Below are 20,562 nucleotides of genomic sequence, written 5' to 3' on the forward strand. Positions count from 1 at the left end.
GTTTTCCTCAGATTTGTTTTCTATATTTCTGTTTTTAATTTTTAATTAATTTTACAAAATTTACATATTTTCATTTTATTCTGTTTCTTATTATAATCTCTTTGCTTCTTTAATATTCATAATTTAAGTGAAATTAGAAATCATTGTCCACAGTCTGCACCTCAGAATTTTTGTCTTCAAACCAAAATATTCTTGGATATGTCGTTTTCTGTTGCATTTTAATTCAGATTCATAGTAGCATTTTTTTCTGATTAATTATATAGGATTTTCATTTGTTTGTCTTTGAACTTTAGGAGAATTTTTTTACATATACTCTTTTTTTGATCATATATTGAAATTTGAGCACCAGTGTATCACTTATGCTTTTACACTTTCCATTTCAATGTTTTTCTGTTGACACTTTTATTAAGCTAACGCTTTGATTTTATCCATTTTGTGTAAGAACTCTGATCATCATACTTTTTATCTGTGGTTCCCTTTTCAGACTTGTGATTCCAGGAGACAATAGTGTTTATTTATTGTCCCCCTTTTAAACCATTGAGGAATAAAGGACAAAAACAATAGTTATCAGCCTGAATACTTCTGGTTGTTATGGTTACTGATTTATTTACTACCGATCTAAATAATGGAAAAATAGTGATTCAACAGAATATAGACCTTGTGATCAAGTAAATTTATATGAAAACTGCATTCCTCTGGCATTGCAGCTCTCTTATTTCTGTTCGAATTTCACTTGATGGTCTTCTCTTCATGGAGTCAATCTATTTTTTGTATTAGTATTTTCATTGTTTCTACACAGTAATTTAAACTATTCACTATTTTGTATGTGTGTGTGTGTGACAGGGTCTTGCTCTGTCACCCATGCTGCAGTACAGTGGCGCAATAATGGCTCACTGCACCCTCGAATGCCTGGGCTCAAGTGATTCTCTCACCTCAGCCTCTGGAGTAGCTGGGACTACACGCGAGCACCACCATGCCCCCCGCCTTTTTTTTTTTTTTTAGAGACGATGTTTCTCCATGTTGCCCAGGCTGGTCTCAAACTACTGGGTGCAAGTGATCTGCCCACCTTGGCCTCCCAAAGTGCTAAGATTATAGGTGTGAGCCACTATGCTTGGCTAGTCATTATTTCTTTAAATGAAAAGCAGCAAAAAGTAGTGATTAAGTGTGAGTTTTGGTGCTATCCTCCCTTGCCTAAATTTCATCGCTACCAATTTTGTTTTGTGGATGGATTGTTTCACCTCTATTTCAGTTTCTTCTGTAAAGTTGAAATGATAAACACTAGTTTCAATGATAGAATTGTCATAAAGCTTTAGTAAGTTTATATTGTAAGGTGCTTATAGCTGTGTTTGCCAAATAGCAAGTGCTTAATAAAATTTGCTACTCATTTTCCGAAGAGGAAAAGAAAAGCTTTATGTCATTTTATGCTAGGAAACTCTCATTACGGATTCTATATTGTTTTCATTTTATGTAAAGATTGAATTTTTGTTATTCATAGTGAGGCCATAATTACCAAATTAAGCCGAGGTGTCTCTAACATTTTAAATGCCATGTTCTACATTAAAAGTAATTTAAAATGTGTGTTTCAAAGTTGAAAATTGAATTAAGACTTGGACAGTGGAAAAGTTTTATGAATTCAAAAGACATTTAACCTGCTGAGTCCTCAGTAATTTCCTGAAGGTGGTTTTGACTTTTTGTGTTGTCCATGTTCCCAGGAAATATTAGGCTGCATTAAGCATGAATGGCGTATTTGCCCACATTTATAAAAGTTGCTTAAGGGCCATTAGAGGACTGAGTTGTGGTTTGTGTTTCCTAATGTGAGCATTTTCCATTCTTGAAATGGCAGAAACCAGTAGTGGTATTTTCTGTTTTCTAAAAGAAGTACATGATAATTTTTAAGCATATAATTAATATTGCACTAAAATTAAAAAAAAACTACCTCTACATACTTAAGAGTGGCAGAATTGTCTCTGATTATACTGAAGATCACCATTTGTGTAGATAATGATATCTAACAGCCTCAAAACAGCATACTTTCTTAGGAAGTAGAGAACTATAGCGTTGCTACTGAGTAAATGTTTTTTAAAAAGTTTCTAGGAGGGTCTTTAAGAGTATCACACTGTGCCTGCTGAGAATCATCGAATTAACAAGACCTGGCTTCAAATTTAATAGATAAATAAAGGTAAGTATCCTACATAAATACGATGATAGTAAAAGGAAGAATATTGTAAGAGGTGCTAGAAAGGTACATCATAGTGTTATTGGAATTGGAAAAAAACTTTGCCTTTTTCCCTTGTTGAAGGAGCCAGTGAGGAGTCATGATGCTTTACTGGTTATAAAATGGAAAGAGTTTTCCCTGGGAGAATATGGAGACTAACAGGTATTCTTGAGAAGAGAGTAACTTAAGTGAGTACACAGAAAATTCCAAATGTACCTAGAAATGAGGAATAGTCCACTTTGGGTAAAGCACATAAGAGAGATTGTCATATAAAGCAAGAAAAGTAATATGAGAAAAACCTTTTGGGTAACTTTGAGTACTAGACAAGTAATTTTGACACTCTTCAAAGTCATTTGAAAGCTGTCAAAAAGTGTGAAGCAATAGGAATAAAAAGTGTTTAAGGAAGATGACTGCAAGGATTAAATGAAGGAGAATGAAATAAGAATGGACAGGTTACACAATAAAGAGCTACTGCAATACACCAAAAGAGCAGCAATTATAAAAACTTATTTAGGAAAGCATCTGAATACAGACATAATTATTTTACATGCCGTTGGGAACATTGGAGTGAAACATTCAAGAAAACGAACACAGTAAGGTAGATCCAAAAAGGATGAAATACCTCAAGACTTGATCAAAGGGCTGCTCTATGTGAGATGGCTGAGCACTGAAATTCATCTAATGAAATAAACTTACATTATAAAAGAAATAATACAAATCATATTTGAGATTGTAAAAATGGCATATATTAATGGTGTTCGAAAGGATAGAATAAGGAAACAAATATAAAATCATGAACTCCTGAAACAGTATATATAGATTCTGCTAAAGCAAAAAATTCAGAATACTTCCTTCTCAAAAAGTTCACATGATACAAATTCTTCCCCTTCAAAGATTCCCCAAACCTTCCCTTATTTTGTTTTCCCAAGAAAAGTGTCTGGATAGTTGCTAATGTTTCTTGCCTCCTAAAAAGAAAACACACACACACACAGACACACACACACACACACCCCTTTCTAAGTTTCTCTTTCATCAATCAGTAGATTCTCGAGATCCTGGGTCCCTAAAAGAGTACAGGATTTTTCTTAACAAGCGATACTGAATCAAGAATATGAAGTTTCCTGGGATCTAGATCAAAGGAATTTAAACTTGCAGTTGTTTAGATTCATGTTGTCACTTAGGTTTCTATCTTTATTTAAAACTGTGTGAAAAAAAGTTTTTCTAAGGCATGAGGAAGCTACAGTTCTGGTAACACTAAGTATTCAAAAGCCATCAGTCGCCTAAGAATGCTTCTAACAATCATGAGAAATGCTATTTTAACCTTTAACAACAATGAAGAAAAAAATTCAGAGTTTGAAATAAAACATTTCATCTGATTAATAGTTTGTAATTCTTACTTACATGATGGCCACATGATGTCGCTCTTTACCGCAAATTCTTTCATAATCAACAAAAGGAAGTCATTCCTTTTCGCACTGGAAAGACGCTCCACTCTCTTTCACTCTTTGGATGCACAACAATGGCCACACATTGAGATTGAAATGAAGGGATAAAAACATTCCTATAAATTCGAAGGCAAGTTTTGCTGACTAGAAAAACAAGCCAATAATTAGAAATGGTGTGCCCGAATGGATACGACCCAGGGGGCCGACATCTACTGCTGTTTATTATAATTCTAGCAGCTTGGGAGGCGGGGAGAGGCCAGCTCCACTACTCGGTCCCCGAGGAGGCTAAACACGGCACCTTCGTGGGCCGCATCGCGCAGGACCTGGGGCTGGAGCTGGCGGAGCTGGTGCCGCGCCTGTTCCGGTCGGTGTGCAAATTCCGTGGGGATCTTCTGGAGGTAAATCTGCAGAATGGCATTTTGTTTGTGAATTCTCGGATCGACCGCGAGGAGCTGTGCGGGCGGAGCGCGGAGTGCAGCATCCATCTGGAGGTGATCATGGACAAGCCGCTGCAGGTTTTCCATGTGGACGTGGAGGTGAAGGACATTAACGACAACCCTCCGGTGTTCCCAGCGACACAAAAGAATCTGTTCATCGCGGAATCCAGGCCGCTTGACTCTCGGTTTCCACTAGAGGGCGCGTCCGATGCAGATATCGGGGAGAACGCCCTGCTCACTTACAGACTGAGCCCCAGTGAGTATTTCTCCCTGGACGTGCCAACCAGCAACCAGCAGGTAAGACCTCTTGGACTTGTATTACGGAAACCTTTAGACAGAGAAGAAACTCCGGAGCTTCATTTATTGCTCACGGCCACCGATGGAGGCAAACCTGAACTGACTGGCACCGTTCAGTTAATCATCACAGTACTGGACATAAATGACAATGCCCCAGTGTTCGACAGAACCCTGTATACGGTGAAATTACCAGAAAACGTTTCTATCGGAACGCTGGTGATTCACCCCAATGCCTCAGATTTAGACGAAGGCTTGAATGGGGATATTATTTACTCCTTCTCCAGTGATGTTTCTCCAGATATAAAATCCAAGTTCCACATGGACCCCATAAGTGGGGCAATCACAGTGACAGGACATATGGATTTTGAAGAAAGTAGAGCACACAAGATCCCAGTAGAAGCTGTCGATAAAGGCTTCCCACCCCTGGCTGGTCATTGTACAGTTCTTGTGGAAGTTGCAGATGTAAATGACAATGCTCCACAGTTGACTCTCACTTCCCTGTCTCTCCCTATTTCAGAGGACGCCCAACCAGGTACCGTCATCACATTGATTAGCGTGTTTGACCGAGATTTTGGAGTCAACGGACAGGTTACCTGCTCCCTGACGCCCCACGTTCCCTTCAAGTTGGTGTCCACCTTCAAGAATTACTATTCAGTGGTGCTGGACAGCGCTCTGGACCGCGAGAGCGTGTCGGCCTATGAGCTGGTGGTTACCGCGCGGGACGGGGGCTCGCCTTCTCTGTGGGCCACGGCCAGCGTGTCCGTGGAGGTGGCCGACGTGAACGACAATGCTCCGGCGTTCGCGCAGCCCGAGTACACAGTGTTCGTGAAGGAGAACAACCCGCCGGGCTGCCACATCTTCACTGTGTCGGCGGGGGACGCGGACGCGCAGGAGAACGCGCTGGTGTCCTACTCGCTGGTGGAGCAGCGGGTGGGCGAGCGCGCGCTGTCGAGCTACGTGTCGGTGCACGCGGAGAGCGGCAAGGTGTACGCGCTGCAGCCGCTGGACCACGAGGAGCTGGAGCTGCTACAGTTCCAGGTGAGCGCTCGCGACGCGGGCGTGCCGCCTCTGGGCAGCAACGTGACGCTGCAGGTGTTCGTGCTGGATGAGAACGACAACGCCCCGGCACTGCTGGCGCCTCGAGTGGGTGGCACTGGTGGCGCTGTGAGCGAGCTGGTGCCGCGGTCTGTGGGCGCGGGCCATGTGGTGGCGAAGGTACGTGCAGTTGACGCTGACTCAGGATACAACGCGTGGCTTTCGTATGAGTTGCAACCGGTGGCGGCCGGTGCGGGCATCCCGTTCCGCGTGGGGCTGTACACTGGCGAGATCAGCACGACACGAGCCCTAGATGAGACGGACGCACCGCGCCACCGCCTTCTGGTGCTTGTGAAGGACCACGGGGAGCCCTCGCTGACAGCCACAGCCACCGTGCTGGTGTCGCTGGTGGAAAGCGGCCAGGCACCAAAGGCGTCGTCGCGGGCATCGTTGGGCATTGCAGGCCCAGAGACCGCGCTGGTGGATGTCAACGTGTACCTGATCATCGCCATCTGCGCGGTGTCCAGTCTGTTGGTGCTTACCCTGCTGCTGTACACGGCGTTGCGGTGCTCAGCGCCTTCCTCTGAGGGCGCATGTGGTTTGGTAAAGCCCACTCTGGTGTGCGCCAGCGCGGTGGGGAGCTGGTCGTTCTCCCAGCAGAGGCGGCAGAGGGTGTGCTCTGGGGAGGGCCCACCCAAGACAGACCTCATGGCCTTCAGTCCCAGCCTTCCTCAGGGTCCCTCCTCTGCAGATAATGTGAGTCATAAATAATCTTGTTTCCAACAATTTTAAAATAATTAGTTCAATTTGTCTCCTTAAATTTTCTTTCATAATTTCTTTTTTAGTTGATAGCTTTATATATAATTATTAATTGTGAGTGTTATGCTGTATTTGCACTAATTATTTGGAAGTACATTTAATATACACTTTTGTTTTGGGATGCATAATACTATAGATCAAAATCTATGGTTTATGTCAGCTACTCTGCTTTTGGAGAAGGACTTTGCTAACTGGGAACAATGGATTCACCTTTCTTCTATAGTGTATTTACAAAATCAAATATTTACATTTCCCTATTTTGATAATCAATACTTATAAATGCTAAACAAATTATATATATATTTTACCTAATATTTTATTCTATGTATTGTCCTCATTTTATAAAATATGCCTGTGTCAAAATCATCTGTTCAATTTTGCCTTTTTATCTTTAGTCTAGAACTTGAATTTTAAGTATTTCTTTTACATCTATTTATCTTCTTTTTATCATATTTGTGTAGCACTGACTTCTTTTTAACTTACTTTGCTGAAATGTATTTGCCATGTTCATGAAGAATTAATATGAACAATTTAAATTAGTTTAAATGGCAGTTTAATAGTATTTTTTATTTTGTTCCTTGTCTGTATAAGAAATATATTCACATTCAAAATTTCAAAGAGTGAAATCTAGTACGTAGTAAAAAATCTCCTTGCCTCTTCCAACCCCAACCCATTCACTTTACCTTTCTGAATTTCTGAAGCAGTTTTAGTTTTTTTGTATATTCCTAAGATTATTATTGCCAAATTATATATATATATATTTACAATCACCAAATTGTAAGTCGCCAATATATATATTTTAGAATTTCCCCCTTCCTTTCTTTCTTTGTTTCCTTCTTTCTTTTTTCTTTCTTTCTTTCTTTCTTTCTTTCTTTCTTTCTTTCTTTCTTTCTTTCTTTCTTTCCTTCTTTCTTTTTCTTTCATTCTTTCTTCTTCTTTTTTCTTTCTTCTTTCAAGACACGCTCTCACTCCATCACCCAGGCTGCTGAAATGCAGTGGTAGGATTATAGCCCACTGCAACCTGAAAGTCCTGGGCTCACAGGATCCTCCCATCTCAGCCTCTGGAGTAGCTGGGAATACAGTTTGCACGTCATTGTGCTTGGCTAATTTTATTTTATTTTTGTAGTGACAGGGTGGAGTCTTGTTTCCCAGGCTGGTCTTGAACTCCTGGCTTCAAGCGATCCTCCTACCTTGGCCTCCCAAAGTGTTGGGATTACAGACATGAACAACCACACCCAGCCTGCCTTTCATCTTTCCTTTTTTTTAAAAAAGAAGTGATTACAGCAGAAACCTACCCTTCTGCACTTTTTGTTTGTTTTTCCATTTTAAATTATATATGTAATTATATATATAATTTAAATTATATATGTAATTATATATATAATTTAAATTATATATGTAATTATACATAATTTAAATTATATATGTAATTATATAAAAATTATATATATAATTTAAATATATATTTTAATATATATTTATATTAAAATATATATTTAAATATATATATTTAATTTATATATATAATTTAAATTATATACATATTGTGTGTGTGTGTGTGTGTGTGTGTGTGTGTGTGTGTGTTTGACAGAGTTTTACTCTGTCACCCTCGCTGGAGTGCAGTGGTGCAATCTCAGCTCACTGCAAAATCCGCCTCTCTGGTTCAAGCAATTCTCATGCCTCAGTCTCCCAAGTAGCTGGGTTTAAAGATGCCGACAACCATGCCATGCTAATTTTTTTTTTTTTTGTATTTTTAGTAGAAACAGAGTTTCACCGTGTTGCCCCGGTCTCGAAATCTGGGGCTCAAGTGATCTGTCTGCCTCAGCCTCCCAAAGTGCTGGGATTACAGGCATGAGCCACCGCAACCAGCCTAAATTATATATTGGGTTTTGTGGCATATTATTTCATTAGCGCTTATTCCTTCTTTTTGATTATTTGCTTTCTTATTTTTAAAAGTATTCGCATCTTATTTTCTTTTATGGATATATCATGATTTATTCATCCAGTATTGTATTAGGGACATTAATGAAACAATAACTGAATTGTCTAGACTTTTAAAAAATTTTTACAAATAATTTGGTTGGTTAAAAAAATGATAGTTAATGGGGCATGGTGGCACACACCTCTAACCCCAGCATTTCGGGAGGCCGAGGCAGGAGGATTGCTTCAGTCTAGGAGTTTGAGACCAGCTTGTGCATCTTTTGTAGAGACTTTGTAAAATTAGCTGTGCATGGTGATGCGTGTCTGTAGTTTCAGCTACTCAAGAGGCTAAGGTGGGAGGATCACTTGAGCCAAGGAGGTCCAAGCTGCAGTTATCATGCCACTGAACTCCAGCCTAGGTGACAGAGCAATACCTTGCCTCAAAAATAAAATAAAATGAAATAATAAAATAAAATAAAATAAAAACCCAGAACTGACAATCAATTTTCACTGTTCCTAATATTCTAATATACTTTAGGAAATTATTTTAGGATATGTTACTGTTTTCTTTCAACGTGAATAAGGATAGAGGTATGCAAAGTCAAAAACCTGTTTGATAATCGATAGAATTATTTACCATTAAGCAGTAATATGTCATTCACATAAGCAGACCAAGTTTGCTGCTCTTGTTGAAAGAATATTCAGTTTTGTGGAAAAATCTATAAATATCTTTGACCTTCAAAGATGGTAATTGTAATCTGTTTTTGTTGCTTTGTTTTTATGCTTACATGCATGCATATTTAAAACCTTCCTAGCATATTATTAAAGTTTTAAATATCCTATTTATCTTGGGAAATACTTGAAGTTGATAGGGGATCCTCCTTAGCCACCCAAACTGTATTCATCTATTATTATTATCATTATTATTATTATTTTTGAGACAGTGTCTCACTCTGTAGCCCAGACTGCAGTGCAGTGGCACAATCTGGGCTCACTGCAACCTCTGCCTCCTGGGCTCAAGTGATCTTCCTACCTCAGCCTCCCAAGTTGCTGGGACTACAGGCCCACACCACCATGCCCAGCTAATTTTTGTATTTTTTGTAGAGATGGGGTCTTATCATGTTGCCCAGGCTGGTCTCAAACTCCTGAGATATAGAGAAATACTTTTTTTTTTTTTTTTTTTTTTTTTTTTTTTTTTACAAATTGTTTGCTACTATCAACTACAGAGATGTTTTTTGAGTAAATAATGTGATGACAAATTTAAATCATTTCACAGAAAATACCCTTATTCGCCTTTCCTATTTTACTTACGTTTTTGGTAAGAATTTTGTAGAAATTTGGAGGAGCTCTTAATCGCCTGCAATGAAGGCATTCATGATGAATCCATGGAGAATTTACTTTTGAGGTGGACTTTGAAAGATGAATAGAATTTTGACAGAAAAAGATGAAGTAATAGAAGAAAAACCTTGAACAAAGGGTGTGCCAAGAAGGAGACAACATATTTTCTGTAAAATATGACTTGTATTGGAAAGTGGTCAGCCTTAGCACTCATTGATTAACCATGAGATTGGCTCATGGTCACATAGCATATCTCCTAGATGGAAGTCTAATGTCTTGATAATTGGTCAATAGAAAGATAAACTTGTTGAAGATTTTAGTGAAATAGAGTGAAAGCTGTGCTAATAAAGACAGAAATTATCACACGTGAAAGGAGAGATGGGATGTATACAAACTTTAAATATGGTAGGCAAGGGAAAAGAAGTCATAAAAATACATATGAGTAAATGTGGAGAATCACTATGCTATAAAAATTGTGATTTTTTAATGATTTGGGTTTGGATGATTATTGATTAGATATTCTTTTAAATTTGGTCGACTCATTTTCTAGACAATGTTAGGGTATACAGGTAAAAATGTCAGGTAGAAAATGAAAATAGGGGGTTGCAGATATGGAGTTAAAAATACTTCAAATCATAGGCTCATTTAAAGCCCTGGAAATAGAAACGTTAAATAAAAAGGTTGGGGGAAAAAGGTTAAAGGCATAATTCTGGAAAATACTCACTTTTTGGAGCAGAAGAAAGATGAAGAACTAACAAGCCAATGATGGAAATACTACTAGAGTTTGGCATGTCAGAGAAATCATAAAGGAAAATGTTTTAAGTGAGAGGCAGAATTTAACAATAGTTAAATAGTGTTAAATAGAGAAATAGTGTAAAGAATATGCACATACATTTTTATTACTTTAGTAAATAAAACTGTTCAGGCAATTTGACATTTATTGAATAAAGAAAAGCAGATATTTAACAATAAGAACACAAGAAGATAAAATCTAGAAAAGTTAGAATTATATGCTCACCTCAGAGTAATATATACCAGTGTTTCTGGTGACCAAATAAATATTAATGCATTTCTTCCACACGGAACTATGGAGGACAGTTTACATTTCTGATATTCATGACGTACAGGTCATACTTAAATTTATTATTAATTGATACGATATTTGAAATATTGGGAAGAAATTCCTTTCCTTATGAAGAAGAAATCCCTAGCTGAAACTAATGTAAGGAGCCAGACAGTATGAATGCCTCTGCAATTGATAAAGTTAAGGATTTACTATTAAAGTATTATGAAGAAATAGAAAGTGCATAAAAGAACCCAGATATTGAGGAAGTAATTCATGTAATCATTACCTTTTGAAGCCACATGATGTCGCTGTCTACCAAGAAGTTCTGGTTAGCCAAGGTTCAAAGTCCTTTCTCTGACAGCATCTGTCTCTAAAGGCCCAACAGTGGGAGATGCAGCGGAATTGGATTAAAAGACTCTGGAAGTACAGTCGTTCATCTTTATATTAAGATAAGATTTTCTGCTAGGAAACGACTATTTAACATGGTTTATCACTGGCGAGGAGACCTGGGATCCCGGCGACTACTACTCTCGCTTCTGCTCCTCGCAGCCTGGAAGGTGGGGAGCGGCCAGCTCCACTACTCCGTCCCCGAGGAGGCCAAACATGGCACCTTCGTGGGCCGCATCGCTCAGGACCTGGGGCTGGAGCTGGCGGAGCTGGTGCCGCGCCTGTTCCGGGTGGCGTCCAAAACACACGGGGCCCTTCTGGAGGTAAATCTGCAGAATGGCATTTTGTTTGTGAATTCTCGGATCGACCGCGAGAAGCAGTGCGGGCGGAGCGCGGAGTGCAGTATCCACCTGGAGGTGATCGTGGACAGGCCGCTGCAGGTTTTCCATGTGGACGTGGAGGTGAAGGATATTAACGACAACCCGCCAGTGTTCCGGGTAAAAGAACAAAAGCTTTTTGTTTCAGAATCCAGAATGCCAGACTCTCGGTTTCCGCTAGAGGGCGCGTCCGATGCAGATGTTGGAGCTAACTCCGTGTTAACCTACAGGCTTAGCTCTCATGATTACTTCATGCTAGCTGTGAATTCAAAGAACGACGAGAATAAAGTGGTTGAGCTCGTATTAAGAAAATCCTTGGACAGAGAGGAAGCTCCTGCACACAACTTATTCCTGACAGCCACAGATGGGGGCAAACCTGAGCTCACAGGCACTGTTCAGCTGCTGGTCACAGTGCTGGACGTGAATGATAATGCTCCCACTTTCGAACAGTCTGAATACGAAGTAAGAATATTCGAAAATGCAGACAACGGAACAACAGTTATCAGACTGAATGCTTCTGATCGGGATGAAGGAGCCAATGGGGCAATTTCATACTCGTTTAATAGCGTTGTTGAAACTATGGTTATTGACCACTTTAGCATAGATCGAAATACGGGAGAAATAGTGATTCGGGGTAATTTGGATTTTGAACAAGTAAATTTATACAAAATCCGCATTGACGCCACGGACAAAGGCCATCCTCCCATGGCGGGTCATTGCACCGTTTTAGTGAGAGTTTTGGATAAAAATGATAACGTCCCTGAGATAGCACTGACTTCCTTATCCTTGCCTGTACGTGAAGACGCTCAATTTGGTACTGTCATCGCCCTAATTAGCGTGAACGACCTCGATTCAGGTGCCAATGGGCAGGTGACCTGCTCCCTGATGCCCCATGTCCCCTTCAAGCTGGTGTCCACCTTCAAGAATTACTACTCGTTGGTGCTGGACGGCGCCCTGGACCGCGAGAGCGTGTCGGCCTATGAGCTGGTGGTGACTGCGCGGGACGGGGGCTCGCCTTCGCTGTGGGCCACGGCCAGCTTGTCTGTGGAGGTGGCCGACGTGAACGACAACGCTCCGGCATTCGCGCAGCCCGAGTACACGGTGTTTGTGAAGGAGAACAACCCGCCGGGCTGCCACATCTTCACGGTGTCTGCGCGGGACGCGGACGCGCAGGAGAACGCGCTGGTGTCCTACTCGCTGGTGGAGCGGCGGGTGGGCGAGCGCGCGCTGTCGAGCTACGTGTCGGTGCACGCGGAGAGCGGCAAGGTGTACGCGCTGCAGCCGCTGGACCACGAGGAGCTAGAGCTGCTACAGTTCCAGGTGAGCGCGCGCGACGCGGGCGTGCCGCCTCTGGGCAGCAACGTGACGCTGCAGGTGTTCGTGCTGGACGAGAACGACAACGCGCCGGCACTGCTGGAGCCTCGGGTGGGTGGCACCGGCGGCGCAGTGAGCGAGCTGGTGCCGCGGTCTGTGGGCGCGGGCCACGTGGTAGCGAAAGTGCGCGCAGTGGACCCCGACTCGGGCTACAACGCGTGGCTTTCGTATGAGCTGCAGCCAGCTTCAAGCAGCCCTCGCATCCCGTTCCGCGTGGGGCTGTACACGGGCGAGATCAGCACCACTCGTGTCCTGGACGAAGCGGACTCTCCGCGCCACCGTCTGCTGGTCCTGGTGAAGGATCATGGTGAACCTGCGCTGACGGCCACGGCCACTGTTCTGGTGTCGCTGGTGGAGAGCGGCCAGGTTCCAAAGGCGTCATCGAGGCAGTCGGCTGGCGTTGCGGGTCCAGAAGCGGCGCTGGTGGATGTCAACGTGTACCTGATCATCGCCATCTGCGCGGTATCCAGCCTGCTGGTGCTCACGCTGCTGCTGTACACTGCGCTGCGGTGCTCAGCACTGCCCACTGAGGGCGGGTGCCGGGCGGGCAAGCCCACTCTGGTGTGCTCCAGTGCGGTGGGGAGCTGGTCATACTCGCAGCAACAGCCGCAGAAGGTATGCTCTGGTGAGGGGCCACCGAAGACGGACCTCATGGCCTTCAGCCCCAGCCTTCCTCCTGATCTGGGATCAGTTGATGTAGGCGAAGAGCAATATTTAAATGTTGATCATGGCCTCAAAGTAAGTCCATTTAAATTTAGAACTCATAAATTCTATTTGTGGAAATTGTAGTTACTTTAAAAGTGTTTCAGATTTGTTTTTTCACCGTATTTTATAGTGAAAATTTAAACGTTTTAGTTTTTAGAAACCTTTTATAATTAATTGAATTTTCTCAGTGGCATAATACAGTATTAATCATTCTCCACAAGTTGGGTCTATCTTGAAACTCAAGTTATGGTTGGATGATATCCTTTTTTTACTGAATATTTATTTTGGCCTGCCTTACAGCCGTCTTCTCTGAACCATACTCTAAGGACGTTCAGGGCATTTCGATCTTTGGTGAATGTATTCCCCCAAAGCGTTATTCTTTTGTCCTTAGGCACTGAACTCTTAATCTTACTCCATATGCTGTACTTTGAAATGCATGTTTTAAATATGTTGTCCTTATATTTACTTTTATTCACTTTAAGATCTCAGTTTATTCATCTTATCTGACTTTTTAGTGTCTGGTAGTCACAAACATCTTTGGTGTTTCACTATTGCGGTTTTAAGCAGTGTAGTGATAAAATACAGAATGATAGTGTTTTTCAAAATTTGATAGTTTTCATATTCTTCCTAATTTTATTATAAACTAGTTAAAAAGTAAAATCAAGAGGGAAGAGATTTGTAATCCTTCTTTTAATTCATTATTTAGACCATTTTACTATTTGGAGACATGTTTTTTATTCTACATGATTTTTACAGTTGTATTGTCACCAACTTAACATTTTTTGAGCCTCTATGTTTAGAAAATGATTACTTTATTCTTGCAAGTATCTTCTAAACTCTAATCATTCAACTCTTTGTTCATGAGTTGGAATATTTTCAATAATATTCCACATTAAAGTGATATTTAATATATCACTTAGAAAAATGTTTTCATCAGAAAAACTATACATGGTAATTTCATCCTTGCAAACCAAACATATAATTTATAAATCCTTATTATACAGAACATTTGGGATTATCATGGCCCTAGTTCATATAAAAATATTTAGCATTATGGGATAAATCTTTGAAAAATCCAAGATACTTTATTTTGGTGTCTTTCAACATTTTCTTTCTTCTTGTCTTTTTATACCTCTGCTTCTTGTGACTGTTCGACCTGCCTGGATATTAAATACCCATTAGACTTTGTGCATATTGCTTTGGAGGGAATGGTAGAACTTGATGGAAGGGAATAAAGGATTTCTGGGACTCTGAATTCTTACAGTTTGTTATTACTATTGTTTTAAATCTTTTAATCACTTATGAACCAATAATGTAATCATTTGTGGGCATATTTTATCCCCCTTGTCCAACTGAAGGTAACCTCAAAGCGGAATTATTTTGTAGTTGATTTTACAGTTCTCTTAATGCCTGTCCATGTTTAACATTTTATTTGACTATTAGAACACATTATGTAAAAGCGAATTGTTTTCATTTTAGTCCCTTAAGGACTTTAAAAAATATGCTTATCTTTATTATCCTGTTTGAATAATATGTGGAATTTTTCCTTCGTGAAAGTAATATTTCCTATCCTGTCTATGTCTACCTGGTTCTCAGATATTACTTTAATTACTGAATTCTCCTAAACATTTAATTGACTTTTACAAAATATCATAAATAGGAGGATTCTTTCCACCACCTAGCATTGTATTTGGCAACTTATCATTTAAGTCATTTTAGTTCTGTGTTTCTTCAACTCTCTGATATTTGAATTTGGGGTTGGCTTTCACAATGAGAAAGTCTAAACCTATTTCTTGTACATTAATACTTTTCACTATTCTAATTATGGTGATGCTTTTAGCTATTAAGCATTTCTGGGATTGAAATATGTCAGAAGTTAGTTATTAAGTATTGTAGATTCTGAAGCTCTCTAAATCAAGTCCTCCCTTTACCAATTTTTGTATGTGTAGCCATTGGTAAAGGATTTGTTATTCAGTTCCTTGGCATTATATGTATACATGATAAATGTGAATTCTACTGTATAGATTTTTTGTATCAAGTAAATTAATAGTTATAAATTATTAATAATAAAGTCTGGCAAGTGAGCGGTACATAATAAAATTTAGTTATTACCATTCTTAAGAGGAAAGAAGTTAGTGATTGCAAAAAGGAAACCTAAAATGTCAGAAAGTCGTTATGGCCTTCCATATTAATCTTATTTTTATGTAAAATTGTCTTCTGTAAAGTCATTTTTTAGAGTAACCTAGGATGTTTCAATATTTTGAATGTTGTGTGGTGGAATGAAAAAAATCTAAAAGTTATTATGAGTTTAGGAAAGTCAAGTTAACACTACCTATGTGGGAAAAATTTTTTTGGAAAGGTTAAAGTCCTTCCAAGGAATGTGTAGACTATCTTACTTTGATAGTTGTTTGTTTCCCATATTCAAAAGTTGCCTGAGATCCTGCAGAGGGCTGAGTAGGTGTTTGAGATCTTTGTATGTTTCTTTCCATTAATAGTATTTTTCTTAAAAAGAAGTATACAATAATGTTTTGATGATGACTCAAAGTCAATTTATGTTGTAGTTCTATGAATTAAGTAAACCATTTATGTAGAGTGTTGTAGAATAGCCTTTTTAAAGTGCTTTCTTTTTTTTTTCTTTTTTTTTTTTTTTTTTGAGACGGAGTCTCGCTCTGTCGCCCAGGCTGGAATGCAGTGGCGCGATCTCGGCTCACTGCAACCTCTGCCTCCCATGTTCAAATGATTCTCCTTCCTCAGCCTCCCGAGTAGCTGGGATTACAGGTGCATGCCACCATACCCGGCTAATTTTTTGTATTTTTAGTAGAGTCGGGGTTTCACCGTGTTAGCCAGGATGGTCTAGATCTCCCGACCTCGTGATCCGCCCACTTCGGCCTCCTAAAGTGCTGGGATTACAGGCATGAGCCACTGTGCCCAGCCTAAAATGCTTTCTTAGCAAGTAGAGAAGATTGTAATAACCAGTCTTCATTAAACATTAAGTAGGACCCTTACAGATCTCTAACAGCATATCATCATGTCAGGAATTATTACTGAGACCCAGCCTCTGGCTTTAAAATTTGATGTCAAATAAAGAATACGAGTCACACAATGCAAGGCAAGATAATGTAACAGGTACAAAAGAGGTAAATCAGAGTGAGGTTGAAGTTGAAAGACAATCATTTCCTATTTGAATTTTTGAAGAAATACTTGAACGGGCATGGTGTGTTTCAGTGGTTTTAAAATAAGTAATTTCCCCCCCGGGAGAATACTGAGAGTGATAGACATTTCTTGGAAAGAGAAAACATAAGGAAAATTGAAGACAGAGAAAGCATCAATATGACAAGTAGAAAAGTACACTTTGGTTAAAACACACAGTCTGCGGAGAATGAAAGCAGGAAAACCAATGTAAGAAGATCTCTTGATTTCTGAGTAATAAACTAAACAGCCGTGAGTGATTAAGGAATTTGGCCACTCTTTAGAATTAATTGGGAGCTATTAAACTACCTTGAGCAAAATAAATCACGACTTTTGAAAGAAGATTGAACGGGAAGACAAACTCAGAAGCTCCTGCAGTAATCAAGGACAGAAGCAATTGTTAAATGCACCTCTTAGGCTGTTATCAGTAGAAATACGAAATAAAAGATAAATATGCAAAAACGTTAATGGCACAATAAACAGTCACGGTTTTGCCTTTAGACTTGAGATACACTAAAATCTAGATTTAATTAATCGACTTATACGTTGGAATAAGATAGTAAAACTCACAACAGAACTTTGTAGAACTTAGGAAAAGAATCTCAAGCATAGCTTTAAAAACAGAAATTGCCCTGAGTATAAGGATGAGCAATAATGAAATTAAAACATATTGTAATAACATTACACAAACTATATTGGAGATTACAAAGAAGAGATTATTCATAGATTATAAAGCGTGGAAAGGATCAAAACAACACATTTCTGGAAACAGATTGTATAAATGCTACAAAAGAGAAAAATATATTTTCTCCCCATGCAACGCAAGACCTTAAAGTCAATTCTCGCTTTTCTTGCAATATTTTATACCTTTTCAATTCATAGAGTTACTCAAAAAAACTACCTCAGTTGGTTGCTCCTTTTTGCTGATTCCTTTTTCCAGACATGACTGTTTCTTTTTCTTCAGTAGATTTCTGGGCTCCTATATTCACTAGAGATTGCAACTCCTGGATTTCTCTTACCCTAGAATCCTATTTCGAGCCATATGGGAGATTCTGAATTCCACAACAAAAGAACTTTGTAATTTAAAATTCTTGATTGCTCAATGGAATCATTTTAATTGTTACTTCATTTCTGTCGTTATTTAAAACTTAAGTGGAGAGTTTTCTCAGGGATGAGAAAACCACAATCAAGGTCAGACAAAACATTTAGAGGCAGTCAGTCTGCTAAGAAGGCTCCAGCAAGAGAAACGGGATCTTCTGTTTCAACAATGATTACTTAAGAAAAAATTAAGAAAATGAAATAAGTTTTGCAGAATAACTGTGAAATTTTTATTCATGAAATATGTACTTACACTTTGGGCCACGTGATGTCACTCTTTGCCGTGATGTTCTCTCTGAATCCAGACAAATACAGCCCTTTTCCCATGGGAAAGAGGCTCAATTCTTTTTCACTCTCTCTGTGCTGAACAATGGCGAACACAGCAGAATGGGACTGACAAAATCAGATGATTTCTCCTAATTTGGAGGCAATTTTCACTAATTAGAAGAAGACCGAGTATTTGAAATGTTATACTCAAGTCGAGGAGATCCAGAGGGTCAGCCTCTACTGCTCTCGCTTCTGATCCTCGCGATGTGGATGGTGGGGAGCGGCCAGCTCCACTACTCCGTCCCGGAGGAAGCCAAACACGGCACCTTCGTGGGCCGCATTGCGCAGGACCTGGGGCTGGAGCTGGCGGAGATGGTGCCGCGCCTGTTTCAGTTGGATTCCAAAGGCCGCGGGGACCTTCTGGAGGTAAATCTGCAGAATGGCATTTTGTTTGTGAATTCTCGGATCGACCGCGAGGAGCTGTGCGGGCGGAGCGCGGAGTGCAGTATCCACCTGGAGGTGATCGTGGACAGGCCACTGCAGGTTTTCCATGTGGACGTGGAGGTGAAGGACATTAACGACAATCCGCCCGTGTTCCCAGCGACACTAAAGAATCTGTTCATCTCCGAATCCAGGCCGCTTGACTCTCGGTTTCCACTAGAGGGCGCGTCCGATGCAGATATCGGGGAGAACGCCCTGCTCACTTACAGACTGAGCCCCAATGAGTATTTCTCCCTGGACGTGCCAACTAGCAACCAGCAGGTGAGACCTCTTGGACTTGTATTACGGAAACTTTTAGACAGAGAAGAAACTCCGGAGCTTCATTTATTGCTCACGGCCACCGATGGAGGCAAACCTGAACTGACTGGCACCGTTCAGTTAATCATCACAGTACTGGACATAAATGACAATGCCCCAGTGTTTGACAGAACCCTGTATACGGTGAAATTACCAGAAAACGTTTCTATCGGAACGCTGGTGATTCACCCCAATGCCTCAGATTTAGACGAAGGCTTGAATGGGGATATTATTTACTCCTTCTCCAGTGATGTTTCTCCAGATATAAAATCCAAGTTCCACATGGACCCCATAAGTGGGGCAATCACAGTGATAGGACATATGGATTTTGAAGAAAGTAGAGCACACAAGCTCCCAGTAGAGGCTGTCGATAAAGGCTTCCCACCTCTGGCTGGTCATTGTACAGTTCTTGTGGAAGTTGTGGATGTAAATGACAATGCTCCACAGTTGACTATCAAAACGCTCTCGCTTCCTGTAAAAGAGGACGCACAACTGGGGACAGTTATTGCCCTGATTAGTGTGACTGACCTAGACGCAGATGCCAACGGGCAGGTTACCTGCTCCCTGACGTCCCACGTCCCCTTCAAGCTGGTGTCCACCTACAAGAATTACTACTCGTTGGTGCTGGACAGTGCCCTGGACCGCGAGAGCGTGTCGGCCTACGAGCTGGTGGTTACCGCGCGGGACGGGGGCTTGCCTTCACTGTGGGCCATGGCCAGAGTGTCTGTGGAGGTGGCCGACGTGAACGACAACGCACCAGCGTTCGCGCAGCCCGAGTACACGGTGTTCGTGAAGGAGAACAACCCGCCGGGCTGCCACATCTTCACGGTGTCTGCGCGGGACGCGGACGCGCAGGAGAACGCGCTGGTGTCCTACTCGCTGGTGGAGCGGCGGGTGGGCGAGCGCACGCTGTCGAGCTACGTGTCGGTGCACGCGGAGAGCGGCAAGGTGTACGCGCTGCAGCCGCTGGACCACGAGGAGCTGGAGCTGCTACAGTTCCAGGTGAGCGCGCGCGACGCGGGCGTGCCGCCTCTGGGCAGCAACGTGACGCTGCAGGTGTTCGTGCTGGATGAGAACGACAATGCGCCGGCGCTGCTGGCACCTCGGATGAGGGGCACTGACGGCGCAGTGAGCGAGCTGGTGCTGCGGTCGGTGGGCGCCGGCGTGGTGGTGGGGAAGGTGCGCGCAGTGGACGCCGACTCGGGCTACAACGCGTGGCTTTCATATGAGCTGCAGCCAGAAACGGCCAGCGCGCGCATCCCGTTCCGCGTGGGGCTGTACACGGGCGAGATCAGCACGACACGAGCCCTAGATGAGACGGACTCACCGCGCCAGCGCCTACTGGTGCTGGTGAAAGACCACGGGGAGCCAGCGCTGACAGCCACGGCCACTGTGCTCGTGTCGCTGGTGGAGAGCGGCCAGGCGCCAAAGGCATCGTCGCGGGCATCAGTGGGTGCCACGGGCCCCGAGGTGACGCTGGTGGATGTCAACGTGTACCTGATCATCGCCATCTGCGCGGTGTCTAGCCTGTTGGTTCTCACGCTGCTGCTGTACACTGCGCTGCGGTGCTCGGCGATGCCCACCAAGGGCGAGTGCGCGCCGGGCAAGCCTACGCTGGTGTGTTCTAGCGCGGTGGGGAGTTGGTCGTACTCGCAGCAGAGGAGGCAGAGGGTGTGCTCTGGCGAGGGTCCGCAGAAGACCGACCTCATGGCCTTCAGCCCGGGCCTTTCTCCTTGTGCTGGATCTACAGAGCGAATGGGAGAACCCTCTGCTTCTTCAGATTCATCTGGGAAGG

At 41.9% G+C, this 20,562-nt stretch overlaps 1 protein-coding gene across 9 annotated transcripts in view; it reads left to right on the forward strand.

Annotated features, from left to right (window-relative positions):
- Positions 1 to 20,562, forward strand: part of PCDHA5 (protocadherin alpha 5) — a 219,670-nt gene that overhangs the window by 39,236 nt on the left and 159,872 nt on the right. The window contains exons 1-2 of one of the 9 annotated variants that reach the window (XM_054555124.2): positions 21 to 6,185; positions 10,868 to 11,055. In XM_054555124.2, the coding sequence (XP_054411099.2) occupies positions 3,831 to 6,185; positions 10,868 to 10,930 (2,418 nt within the window). In that variant the 5' untranslated portion in view covers positions 21 to 3,830 and the 3' untranslated portion in view covers positions 10,931 to 11,055. 9 annotated transcript variants of the gene reach the window in all.

This window comes from Pongo abelii, chromosome 4, assembly GCF_028885655.2.
Source record: "Pongo abelii isolate AG06213 chromosome 4, NHGRI_mPonAbe1-v2.0_pri, whole genome shotgun sequence".
In the NCBI taxonomy this organism is placed as follows: domain Eukaryota; kingdom Metazoa; phylum Chordata; class Mammalia; order Primates; family Hominidae; genus Pongo; species Pongo abelii.